Below are 14,347 nucleotides of genomic sequence, written 5' to 3'. Positions count from 1 at the left end.
CTTTATACTGTCATTTTGTGTGTGTCCTTCCCATTCAAAGTACCCTTTAATATTTCTTGAAGGACTGGTTTAATGGTCACAAACTCCTTAGTTTTGGTTTATCTGGGAAACTCTTGATCTCTCCTTCTATTTTGAATGATTGCCTTGCTTGATAGAGTATTTTTGGCTGCAGATTTTTTTCCCATCAGCACTTTGAATATATCATGCTACCCCCTTCTGTCTTGCCAAGTTTCTGTTAAAAAATCTCCTGCTGGCCTTATGGCTTTTCCTTGTAATATACTGATTTCATTTGTCTTGACAATTTTAGGATTTTTTTTGTTTATCATTATATTTTGCAAACAATATGTCTTAGTGTGTGTCTGCTTTTGTTGATTTTGATGGGAGTTCTCTGTGCATCCTGGATCTAGATATCTGCTTCCTTCACCAGTTTAGGCAAGTTTTCAGCTATTTTTTCTTGAAATAAATTTTCTGCCCCCTTTTCTCTCTTCTTCTTCTTCTTCTTCTTCTTCTTCTTCTGGGACTCCTATAATACAAATGTTATTACATCTGGTGGAATCACTGAGTTCCCTAAGTCTATTCTCATTTTGTGTAATTGTTTTTTCTCTTTTGTTCAACTTAATTAGTTTCCATTACTTTTTCTTGTAGGTCACTAATTTGTTCCTCTGCTTCTTTCATCTTGCCATTCTTCCCATCAAGCTGATTTCTCATTTTGTTTATTGAGCCCTTTATCACTGCTATGTTATTCCTTATCTGTGTGTTAAGGATCTCACTCATGTTTTCCACTCTTTTCTCAAATCCAGTAAGTATCCTTATGAGCATTATTTTAAATTCTCCATCAGGTATGTTACATATGTCTGTTCCTTTTAGATTTCTGGTGGTTGCCATGTCCTGCTGTTTCATTTGGGATAAATTTCTGTCTCCTCATTTTGTCTGTCTCTCTGTGTCTGTTTTTGTGTGTTAAGAAAGTCATCAATGTCTTGTGCTCTTGAAAGTAGTGACTTTTTGGGACGCCTGGGTGGCTCAGTCGGTTAAGCTTCCGACTTCGGCTCAGGTCATGATCTCGTGGTTCGTGAGTTCAAGCCCCGTGTCGGGCTCTGTGCTGACAGCTCAGAGCCTGGAGCCTGTTTCAGATTCTGTGTCTTCCTCTCTCTCTCTGACTCTCTCCGTTCATGCTCTCTCTCTGTCTCAAAAATAAATAAACGTTAAAAAAAAAAAAGAAAGTAGTGACTTTTTGAAGAGGAGGTCCTGGAGTGCCCTGCAGTGCAGTGTCCCCTGTTCACCAGAGCTTGGCACTTTAGGAGAGTAACCTGTATGTGTTGTGTATGCCTTACTCTTGTGTCTGAGTCAACTTTTCTTTTCAGTGCAGTTGTCTGCACTGATTCTCTCAGTGGTGGGCTGCGTTTGCTCTCTGTAATATTAATGGGACCCAGGCAGGCCATTTCTGAGATGGCATCCCTACTAGGGAAATTGAGAATGTGGAGCAGTGTTAGCAAATTTTGCAGTGGGACTCTAGTTTTTTGCTGGATACTCCGGAGCACCGCAGCACCTGAAGGCTGCATGTGGGATTGTCTGGGGTGTGATACCGACTGTACCACATGACAACTGCAGGCACTGCTGGGCACAGTGTGTGATGGTGGCTGGCGTCACATGGCTAGGTGCAGCAAGTCAACTGATTGTGGGATACTTTAGCAGGTATGCCCCCAGTGTCTGCATATGATACACATCAATAGCTGTGTCCCAAGTGTCTGGATGTGGCATGTGACAATAGCTGGTGGTGCATGGCTGGGTGCTTCACTGTGGCTTGGTAGGGTGCGTGGTGGCAACTGTCCACCTGGTAGTTGGGCAGGGTACACATACAGCTTTAACAAAATTTACCCTGAACTCTGGGTCAAAGATGCAGGTGCCTGTGTAGCCACATGTCCCACAAGTAGTACTGTGTTTATTCTGGGGGTTCGGGGAGGAAAATGGTGACTCCCATCTCTCTTGTTACCAGAGAAGTTCCCCAACATGCTCCAAAATCAGTATAAACATATTTTCCTCTTGTTTTGTAAGCTCTTGTTTCTATGTTTCCTGTTCATGGGCTGTTTTCTCTTTTAGGGTGGGGACTAGGGTACCACTTTCCCTCTCAGCTAGCCTATTGCTGAGTCAGCTGACTTTAAACATTAGGCTCCATGTGCTGCTGGTTATACAAACTTACAGAATTCAGCCCCTCTGTGATATTTAAGGCTAGATGTTATTGTAATTTATCTTCCCTGTGGGTTCCCTGGTGCTTTCCCCTCTCTGCAAGCACAGTTCCCTCCTTCCTGCAGGCTGCTCCCAACTAAGGTACCATTTCTGCCCTTCCTAACCTCTCTAATGTGTCTCCTGTAAATTTAGTTGTGGACATTGTTCTGCCAGTCTTCGTATCACTCTCTCGCTTATTGACATAGTTATGAGTGATATCTAGTTGCAAATGAGGGATGGCATGAGCTCAGGGTCTTTCTACTCTGCCATCTTACCTGTGCTTCAAATTAAAACACTAAAAGTATCATGGGTCCTCGACACTGGGCCTTCTGTGCCTCATGGCTAATTTGGCTCTGACTGTTCTCTCTATATATTTTACCCTGTAATTTGCAAATCTCACAATCACTTCTTTGGTACAGCATGTGATTCATACCCTACTATGGTTTCTTCAGTTCTTTGGAAAATTCAGTCACTCACACATAACCATGTTCACCTTTCTTTAGTCTGAAGTCTATGGTCAAGTAGAAAAGCACTTTTTTTTTAATACTGTATGCTTTATTCCTTACTGAATTCAAGTTGTCTCAATTTAACTGCCATATGCGACAAAGCAACAACAGTTTTATTTGGATCAGGAAAAAATATGTTTAAAAATATACTTAATATGAGGCTTTCCCCATCGCTCAATAACAGCTGTATTGAGGTCAGATCAATTGGAACACCCAGAAAATCAATTCTGCAGAATGGCAGATGGAGCTCCACAGTTGGAGGGGGAGAGCATAGCAGATGCAAGGTGTGTGGAACTGATTTGGGGGATAGAATAATGGTGCTGCAGAGGGGAGGGAACTTTTTCCTTGTAGAGACAAAAAGAAGAGAAAGAGAGAGGGGTTGAGAAATTGTGGCATTGAGTTTGCACAAGAGGAAACCCTCTCTAGACCATTCACTGCGGAGTGAGAAGTACTGAGTGTCCCAGATTGGTTTTGTTTGTTTGTTTTGTTTTTGTTTTTGTTTTTTGAAAACAGCATTTGGAGCTCAAACTCTTGAAGTTTTGGAAGAGCACAAATTTCTCCAGAGCTGAGCTGTGGTGCATACTCCTGGAGAGGAGGGAGCTGGGCCCAGTGGGCGTAGCATGGTGTTGGGATCTCCAGGGCTCATTGTGACAGAACACTCCCCTTCTTGAGTACTTTTGAAAGAGGGTATATTGCCTCCCCAAGGACAAAAGACCCTGTAAGCATCAGCAAAAGGCCTTTTATTAGCAAGAGAAAGAAGGACAGCCAGAGGGAATATACCTTTGCTGCTTTTGTCGGTTCTGCACCATAGACTGTGCACACTGTGCAAGCATGAGACTGTTTTTCATGGACAAAGGACTTCAGACACAGCGTGGAGAGGCTGTACTCTGGAGGAGGGTGGCAGATCCACATGGTGCCTGGTCCCTTAAGACTTCAGGTTTTGAATCCCAGCTATGTGTGCCAAAGAAAAAATGCAGCAGAGTTGTGGTGCAGGGCCAGCTGACTGCCTTCGCTATTCTGTGAAGACTTCCTGAAGAGGGGGGTGGGTGAGGTCCCCTGTCCCATGACAAAAGATTAGGGTAGCACAATTTTCTCCCCAACACCAACACAGTGGGATTTCAGAAAGCAACAAAGCAGGCCCAGTTGGAGGCAAGACCCATTTACACAAAACCCCACCCCCCTTATGCCTGGCAACTGCCTATTTATGGGGAAAGACTGACTCTGAGCCAATGAAGCAGGCCTCTTCTCCAGAAGACCAGCACAAACAGCACTGCACATGCACCAAATATACTCAAAATCGAATATTTAAAAAAAAAAAACCTGAAGTTCTGGTGGGAATAAGACCAGGCTTAGTTTTGTTGTTATTGTTATTGTTGTTGTTTTGTTTTGGTTTGGTTTCTTCTTTCCCCTTTTTTCTTTTGGAATCAGGCTCCTAGGTTTTTTGTTTGTTTGTTTGTTTGTTTGTTTTCATTTTCTCTGGTTTCGGATCAGGCTTTTTTATTCTTGTCTTTGTTTCTCTTTTATTTTTTTCTAATTTTTCATTCTTTTTGCTGGAATCAGCCCTATAGATTTGGATACTATGTTTTTTTTGTTTGCTTGTTTCCTTTCCTTTTATCTTTTCTGGGGGTCATGTTTTGTTTTCTCTTGTTTCCTTTTTTTCCCAGGCTTATTTTAATAAACAAATCAAAGCACACCTAGTTAAAGGTCCAAACACAACCCAATGCAACCAAGGAGGAGTCTGTAGAGGGCTGACCAGTGGGAAGAGCAGCCAAAACACAATAGCAGAATGTACACAGCACACACCAGAAACACTACCTGAGATGCCAGGCCCTGGACAGTGTATGGCCTTTTTTAATATAGTAGTACTCACACATGCAGTAAGCATAACAAGCCTTTAAAACATGCAAAGGCAGAAACTTAGCAAAAATTGCAAGACAGGAATTTTCCCCAAAAAGAAACGTCAAGAAGAAATTACAGCCAGGGACTTGCTCAAAACTGATATAAGCAAAATATCTGAACAAGAGTTTAGAACAACAGTCATAAGACTACTAGCTGGGCTTGAACAAAAAACAAAAACAAAAACAGAGAAGACACCACACAAACCCTTGCTGCAGAGATCAAAGACCTAAAAACCAGTCAGGTTGAAATACAACATGATATAACTAAGATGCAAAACCAACTGCATACAGTCACAACAAGGATTGAAGAAGCAGAGGAGTGAATAGGTAATATAGAAGATAAAATTATGGGAAAAATGAAGCTGAAAAGAAGAGACAGTTGAAAGTATTAGATCACAAGGAGAGACTTAGAGAACATAGTGATTCCATAACATGAAACAATATATGTATCATAGGAGTCCCAGAAGAAGAATGGGGAAAAGGGGAAGAAGGTTTATTTGAACAAATTATAGCTGAAAACTTAACCTAAGTGGGGAAGTAAACAGGCATCCAAGTCCAAGAGGCACAGAGAACACCCCTCAAAATCAACAAAAACAGGTGAACAACATGAGATAACATAGTGACATGTGCTAAGAACAAAGATAAAGAGAAAATTCTGAAAGCAGCTAGGGACTAAAGGTCATTAGCTTACAAAGGTAAACACATAAGGTTAGCAGCAGATATGTCCACTGAAAATTGGCAGGTCAGATGATAGAGGAAGAAAATATTCAATGGTCTGAATGGTAAAAATATGCAGCCAAGAATTTTTTATCCAGCAAGGCTGTCATTCAGAATACAAGGAAAGATAAAGATTTTCCCAAACAAAAACTAAAGGAGTTTAAAGAAATTTGTGACCACTAAACCAGCCCTGCAAGAAATTTTAAGGGGGACTCTGAGTGGAGAAAAAGAAGAACAAAGCAACAAAGACTACAAAGGACCAGAGAACATCACCAGAAACACCAGCTTTACACAAAATATAATGGCACTAAATTTGTATGTTTCAATAATCACTCTGAATGTAAATGGACTAAATACTCCAATCAAAAGACATAGAGTATTAGAATGGATTAAAACACACACACACACACACACACACACACACACACACAAGATCCATCTATTTGCTGACTACAAGAGACTCATTGTAGACCTAAACACAACTGCATATTGAATATGAGGGCATGGAAAACCATCTATCTTGCTAATGGAGGTCAAAAGAAAGCCATAGTAGCCATACTTATATCAGACAAATTAGATTTTAAAACAAAGACTGTAACAAGAAATGAAGAGGGCATTATAGCATAATTAAGGGGTTAATCCCTTAAGAAGAGCTAAAAATTGTAAATATTTATGCCCCTCAACATGGAAGGACCCAAAAATATATATCAAATAATAACAAACATAACAAAACTCATTGATAATAATACCATAAAGATAGGGGACTTTAATACCCCACTTAGAACAATGGACAGATCATCTAAGCAGAAAATAAAAAAAAAAAAGGAAAATAAGGAAATGATGGCTTTGAATGATGACCTGGACCAGATGGACTTAACACGTATATTCAGAATGATTCATCCTAAAGCAGCTTAATACACATTCTTCTTGAGTGCACATGGAACATTCTCCAGAATAGATTACATACTGGGTCACAAATCAGCCTTCAACAGGTACAAAAAGTTCAAGACCAAAACATGCATAATTTCTTTTTTCTTTTTTTTAATATAATTTATTGTAAAATTGGTTTCCATACAACACCCAGTGCTCATCCCAACCAGTGCCCTCCTCTCTGTCCATCACCCACTTTCCTCTCTCCCCCAACCCCCATCTACCCTTAGTTTGTTCTCAGTCCTTAAGAGTCTCTTATGGTTTGCCTCCCTCCTGCTCTGTAACTTTTTTTTACCCTTCCCCCCCCCCATAGTCTTAACATATGAGTGAAAATATATGGTATCTGTCTTTCTCTGCCTGGCTTGTTTCACTTAGCATAATACCCCCCAGCTCCATCCATGTTGCTGCAAATGGCCAGATTTCATCCTTTCTCATTGCCAAGTAGTATTCCATTGTATATATATAAACCACATCTTCTTTTTTCATTCGTCAATTGTTGGACATTTAGGCTCTTTCCATAAACTGGCTATTGTTCAAAGTGCTGCTATAAACATTGGGGTAGATGTGCCCCTATGCATCAGCACTCCTGATGGGTAGATTCCTAGCGGTGCTATTGCTGGGTCATAGGGTAGTTCTATTTTTAATTTTTTTGAGGAACCTCCACACTGTTTTCCAGAGCAGCTGCACCAGTTTGCATTCCCACCAGCAGTGCAACAGGTTCCCATTTCTTCATATCCTTGCCAGCATCTGTAGTCTGCTGATTTGTTCATTTTAGCTACTCTGACAGGAGTGAGGTGATATCTCATTGCAGTTTTGATTTGTATTTCCTTGATGAGGAGTGACGTTGAGCATCTTTTCATGTGTCTGTTGGCCACCTGGATAGCTTCTTTGGAAAAGTGTCTATTCATGTCTTCTGCCTATTTCTTCACTGGATTGTTTGTTTTTCAGGTGTGGAGTTTGGTGAGTTCTTTATAGGTTTTGGATACTAGCCCTTTATCCGACATGTCATTTGCAAATATCTTTTCCCATTCCGTCGGTTGCCTTTTAGTTTTGTTGATTGTTTCCTTTGCGGTGCAGAAGCTTTTTATCTTGATGGCGTCCCAATAGTTCATTTTTGCTTTTAATTCCCTTGCCTTTGGGGATGTGTCAAGTAAGAAATTGCTGCAGCTGAGGTCAGAGAGGTTTTTTCCTGCTTTCTCTTCTAGGGTTTTGATGGTTTCCTGTCTCACATTCAGGTCCTTCATCCATTTTGAGTTTATTTTTGTGTATGGTGTAAGAAAGTGGTCTAGTTTCATTCTTCTGAATGTTGCTGTCCTAAACATGCATAATTTTTTTTAAAAAAACTGTTTACATTTATGTATTTTTGAGAGACACAGAGCACAAGTGGGGGAGGGACAGAGAGAGAAGGAGACACAGAATCTGAAGCAGGCTCCAGGCTCTGAGCTGACAGCACAGAGCCTGACACGGGGCTTGAACTCACAAACTGTGAGGTTATGACTGGAGCCAAAGTTGGACACTTAACTGACTGAGCCACCCAGGCACCCCTAAACGTGCATAATTTCTAATCACAATGCTTTGAAACTTGAAATCAACCACACACACACACACACACACACACACACAAATATTTGGAAAGCCCTTGAATACATGGAGGTCAAAGGACATTGTACTAAAGAATGAATGGATTAACCAGGAAATTAAATAAGAAATTTAAAAATATATGTAAGCAAATGAAAATGAAAACATGACAATCCAAAACCTTTGGGATGTAGCATAACCAAGCTGAAGAGAAAAGTATATAGCAATTCAGGACTCTCTTGAGAAGCAAGAAAGGTAACCTTTCTCAAAAAAAAATCTAACCTTACACCTAAAGGAGCTTGAAAGGAGCAGCAAATAAAGCCTAAAACAGGCAGAAGGAGGGAAATAATAAAGATTAGAGCAGAAATCAATGATATTGAAACAACGCAACAACAACAAACAGAACATACAAATGAAAATTAGGGCTGTTTCTTTGAAAGAATAAGCAAGATTGATAAATCACTAGCCATAATTCCAAAAAGAAAAGAGAAAGGACCAAAATAGATAAAATTATGAATGAAGAAGATACATCACCACCAACACTGCAGAAATGCAAACAATTATAAGCAAATACTATGAAAAATTATATGACAACATATTGGGCAATCTGGAAGAAATGGACAATTCCTAGAAACTCACACACTACCAAAACTGAAAGAGAAAGAAATAGAAAATTTGAACAAGCCAATAACCACCAAGAAATTGAATTAGTTATCAAAATCTCCCATCAAACTAGAGTCCTGGGCCAGATGGCTTCCCAGGGGAATTCTACCAGACATTTAAAGCAGAGTTAATACCTATTATTCTCAAACAATTCCAAAAAAAAAAAAGTGGAAAGAAATCTTCCAAATTCGTTCTATGATGTCAGCATTATGTTGATTCCAAAACTAGACAAAAACTGCACTAATAAGGAGAATTACAGGCCAATATCCCCAATAAAACTGGATGCAAATATCTTAACAAGATACCTGCAAATTGAATTCAACAGTACATTAAAAAAATATTCACCATGATCAAATGGGGTTTATTCCTGGGCTGCAGGATTGGTTCAATATTCACAAATCAATCAACATGATACACCACATTAGTAAAATAAAGGATAAGAACCATATAATCCTTCAACAGATGCAGAAAAAGCATTTGACAAAATGCGGCATCCTTTCCTGATAAAAAGCTCTCAAGAAAGTCGGTAGAGAAGAAACATACCTCAACATCATAAAGGCCATATACAAAAGACCCTCAGCTAATACCATCCTCAATGGGGAAAAGCTGAGAGCTCTCCCTTTAAGGGCAGGAACACAACAGAGATGTCCACTCTCAGCGCTGTTCAACATAGTACTGGCAGTCTTAGCCTTAGCCATCAGACTACAAAAAGAAATAAACGCATACAAATCAACAAAGAAGTCAAAAATTCACTCTTCAGTGATCTCATTTATAACTGCACCAAAAACCATAAGATACCTAGGAATAAACTTAACCAAAGAGGTAAAATATCTGTACACTGAAAACTATAGAAATCTTATAAAAGAAATTAGAGACACAAATAAAAAAAGCATTGTATACTCATGAATTGTAAGAACAAATATTGTTAAAATGTTTAAACTACCCAAACTAATCCACACATCCAATGCAATCACTATCAAAATAAAAAGAGCATTCTTCACAGAGCTAGAACAAGTAATTCCAAAATTTATATGGAACCAGAAAATACCCCAAATAACCAAAGTAATTTTGAAAAAGAAAACCAAAGCTAGAGGTATCACAATTCCAGTCTTCAAGCTGTATCATAAAGCTGTAATCATCAGGACAGTACAGTACTGACACAAAACGAGACAGATCAATGGAACAGAGTAGAGAACCCAGAAATGAACCCATTAATGTATGGCCAACTAATCTTTGACAAAGCAGGAAAGAATGTCCAATGGATAAAAAGACAGTCTCTTCAGCAAATGGTGTTGGAAATACTGGACAGCAACATGCATAAGAATGAACCTGGACCACTTTCATACACCATGCACAGAAAGAAACTCAAAATAGATAAAAGACCTAAATGTGAGACAGGAAACCATCAAAATCCTAAAGAAGAAAACAACCAGCAACCTCTTTGACCTCAGCCACAGCAACTTCTTACTAGACATGTACCAAAGGCAAGGGAAACAAAAGCAAAAATGAACAAGTGGGACCTCATCAAGATAAAAATCTGCACAGTGAAGGAAACAATCAACAAAACTTAAAGACAACTGTTGGAATGGGAGAAGATAATTGCAAATGACCTTTCTGATAAAGGACTAGTATCCAAAGTCTATAAAGAACTTATCAAACTCAACACCCAAAAAACAAATAATCCAGTGACAAAGTGAGCAGAAGAAATTAACAGACACATTTCCAAAGAAGACATCCAGATGGCTACCAGACACATAAAAAGATGCTCCATATCACTCACCATAATGGAAACATAAATCAAAACCACAATGGGATACCACCTCACACCTGTCAGAATGGTTAAAATTAACAACATAGGAAACAATAGATGTTGGTGAGGATGCAGAGAAAAGGGAACCCTTTTACACTGTTGGTGGGGATGCAAACGTGTGCAGTCACTCTGGAAAATAATATGGAGGTAGCTCAAAAAAATAAAAATAAAACTCTCCTACGACCCATCAATTGCAATAGTAGGTATTCATCCAAATGATCAAAACTCCTGATTCGAAGTGGCACATGCACCCCAATGTTTATGGCAGCACTATCACCAATAGCCAAATTATGGAAAGAGCTCAAATGTCCATCGACTGATGAGTGGATAAAGAGAGTGTGGTATATATATTATACAAAGGCTTATTATTTGGTGACTAAAAATAATGAAATCCTGCCATTTGCAACAACATGGATGGAACTAGAGTTTATTATGCTAAGCCAAATATAAGTCAGTAAGAGAAAGATAAATATCATATGATTTCACCATTATGTGGATTTTAAGAAACAAAACAAATTAACATAGGGGAAGGAAGGAAAAATGAGGTAAAAACAAGGAGGCAAACAATAAAAGATATCACTCTTAAATACAGAGAACAAACTGAGGATTGCTGGAGGGGTGGAGGTTGGGAGGATTGGCTAAATGGGGGATGAGCATTTAGGAGAGCACTTTTTGACAAGAGCACTGGGTGTTATTTATAAGTCATGAATCACTGGGTTCTACTCTTGAAACCATTACCACACTCTGATAACTAACTTGAAGTTAAATATATAAATTAAAATAAATATACATTTCAAATAAAAATACACTTAATATAAGATATTTTAAATATACTTAATAAACTTATAAAATAATTATCTAAGTTGGGATCATCTTTTCCCCAAATATCTTGCTATCTTTGCCTCTGGATGGGCAGAAATGTCTTATTTGAAATAGTACCTGTAATTGGTGCATCAGGACGGGATTGCTCCTTTCTCCATGCAGGCACAAATACAGTAATATCTTTATGGCCTTTGTCTAGAAACCAGTCCACAGCAAGTTGTATTCCTCTGCAGGAGAATTCTTCTTTATTCCCATGGCTTTAGGAAGATAATGAAAAGATAAAGGATCGACAATAGGTAGCAAGGAAATACTCCAAACAGGCTTATTCTTAGTAACAAGACATTAACAACAGAAATTTTATTTCTTGCTGGTGCTAAAGATGTATTTTTAAAAACATCAAATCAAGTTCTTTTTTATTCAATTATTAAAAATATTTCCATTATTATTACACCTTTCTTCAAGGCCCCAAATGTTTAATAACGACTCTCAATTTATAGCAACATTTGTGGCTACTTTCTACCACTATTTCAATTTTCTCTCTCTTCTTTCTGTTTCTACTACCACTTTATTTTAGAAGATTAAGATATTCACAACAGAATAGGAAAGAAGAGGTGTAACCAGAGGTTTAGATAAAGGTTATATGTAAGATTAGTTGGAGATGAGTTTTAGGCACATATATTACCTTAAAAATAACATTGACAGCAAAAATGATACACACATAAATGCTGACTAAAAATAGTTGTACATTTAGTTAAATATAATATGTTAATAAAACCCACATTCTTGAAAATGTTAAGATTTGAGAAATTCTCACAATATAATACTACAGGGAAGAAAAAAGATACAGAGTATATATAATGTAATCCCAATTTTGTAGAAGAAAGTCTATATATAAGTTTAGAAAAAATGCTAGGAAGTAGACACATCAAACTATTAATAAAAAGAGTCATTCTGTGTGAGAGGATTATAAGTACTTTATTTCTTAATCCAAAATTTTTTCAAAAAAATTAAGTATTGCTTTTATAATAGAATATGATTTAAAAACAGAAGATATTTTATTATAATTATTTGTAGGTGTAAACATTGTAAAAACTTAAAAACTCAAACATAAATTTATTTGATTTGTAATTTGAAGAAGGAAAATTAACAGATAAATTGGGAAAAGATATATTTATTGTCATTATATTAAAAATTCATAGTGTACTAGATTTATGCCTTGTTTGCCTGTGGAAAATTCTAATTTCTTAGCATGGAGTCTGATGTTCTGACATATATATAAACCACACTAAATTATAATTATTAAACAACTTGGATGGCAAAAACAATTGGCATACATTACATTACATGTACCAATTCTAGTACAATAAAGTGGATATTTCCTGTTAAGACTCATCAGCAAAGAATAATCATTTTTCTAAAAGGTTAATTAAGACAATATAATGGGGTTTCTCTCTTTAGATTTCTTACTTGCTCACTGGTGATCACTGAACTACAAGAGAAATTAGCTCCAATTATATTATTCCCTTTGGGTAAATTCATACATAATCTCAGAGGCCCATTAATACATACATGGCTGGACTTCCCACTGTCTTAATCACTCTTGAGGCACATGATAAAAAAATATTAAATTCTTTCATTAATATTTCCAAACACATTTTAATCATGTTTTATTCTTTAGTATGTACCATAAAGCAAACACTACTAAAAGTCAAAACACTTAAGAAAAAAAAAGGAAAGGAAAATATATTTAAATGCCAATACACTCCAAGGTAGCCTTAGAAATAGCTACCACACTGCTTCTAAAAAGTTGAACAATGGATAAATTGGGCAAGCCTATGGATCTTAAAGGGTTAATATTGGATGGATCCAGCATGAAACAGGCAGATAGGGAAGATGTCCAGATATTATTTTTCCCACTGTTATAGTGCTGGTAAATATAAGAATAACATGAACTCAGGAAAATCATCAGAATTGCCATTAGAGGGGGAATTTGGAGGAAGGGTATAGATTTCATTGCACCTAGGTTGGCAGTGCTATAAAGTGTGTCTTTCCAAACACAGTCTAAAACCAGAAATAAATACAAGAGTAATATTTGCTGTTGAATATGACAATTTTATGTTTTCTAATGCCAATTTCTTTGTGTAAAAATATTTCCACTAAATAAGTCAGACAGAGAAAGACAAATGTTATATGATTTTACTTACATGTGGAATCTAAAAAGCAAAACAAATAAATACAGAAAGCAGAAATAGACCCATAAATACAGAGAACAAACTGGTGGCTGCCAGAGGGGGAGTGGGCAAAATGGGTGAAGGGAATGGAATGTACAAGCTTCCAGTTATAGAATAAATAAGTCATGGGGATGAAAGGTATAGTATAGGGAATACAGTGAACGGTATTGTTATAGAACTGTATGGAGACAGATGGTAACTATACTTGTGGTGAGCATAGAATTGTCCAGTCACTATGATGTACACCTGAAACCAATGTAATATTGCATATCAACAATAATAAAAATAAATAAAATATTTTTCACTATGAAAAAATTGTATACCAACATATTAAACAACTTAGAAGAAATGGGTAAATTCCTAGAAATAGGATTTTGGTCCAATACACGAAGACCCTGAATTTATCCCCTCCATAGAACACACCAAAGTACACCTATTTATAGAACAATTCCTGAACAGCCTCTGTGCAACCAAAGATAGAATGTCAAAAGAGAAGAGAAAGGGAGATGAAGACATGGTAACAAAAAGACTCCCACCCCTGACAATGCAAACAGCAGAGAGAAGGGATAGTACTAAGGGACCAGAGAAAGGTTCCTCTGTCCTTGGATACAGAATAAAAGCTGTGATTTAAAAAAGCAACTATCATATAAGAGATAGCACCAGAACTCTGCCAGATGGCAGAAGAGCTGTGGGCTCTAGGTATAAAGAACTGGAGAACAACATAGTTTAGTTCCCTCTCCACCTTGAAAACGCAAACTGGAGCATAATCCACGTGCACAGCCAGTTTGATGCCTCAGTGGCCCCCAGATCTTCAAGCCTATATCAGTACTGGTAGCTCTGGGGCACAGAAAAAAAAAAGTGCAGTTTAAAAGGCCAAAGGAGCTGAGGGTATGCTCTCTGAATCAGAAGAATGGGAGAATGACAGGATTTATACTCCCCCTCCACCTTAAAACAACAGATAAAAGCAAG

At 37.6% G+C, this 14,347-nt stretch overlaps 1 protein-coding gene across 1 annotated transcript in view; it reads right to left on the bottom strand.

Annotated features, from left to right (window-relative positions):
* ZC3H12B (zinc finger CCCH-type containing 12B) overlaps window positions 1-14,347 on the bottom strand; it is a 427,389-nt gene that overhangs the window by 16,605 nt on the left and 396,437 nt on the right. The window contains exon 3 of the mRNA XM_027053636.2: window positions 11,265-11,404. Within this exon, the coding sequence (XP_026909437.1) occupies window positions 11,265-11,404 (140 nt within the window). The remainder of the gene's footprint in view (window positions 1-11,264; window positions 11,405-14,347) is intronic.

Source organism: Acinonyx jubatus, chromosome X (genome assembly GCF_027475565.1).
Source record: "Acinonyx jubatus isolate Ajub_Pintada_27869175 chromosome X, VMU_Ajub_asm_v1.0, whole genome shotgun sequence".
In the NCBI taxonomy this organism is placed as follows: Eukaryota; Metazoa; Chordata; class Mammalia; order Carnivora; family Felidae; genus Acinonyx; species Acinonyx jubatus.
The sequence above is the reverse complement of the archived record's forward strand: the minus strand, read 5'-3'. Positions and strand labels throughout refer to the sequence as shown.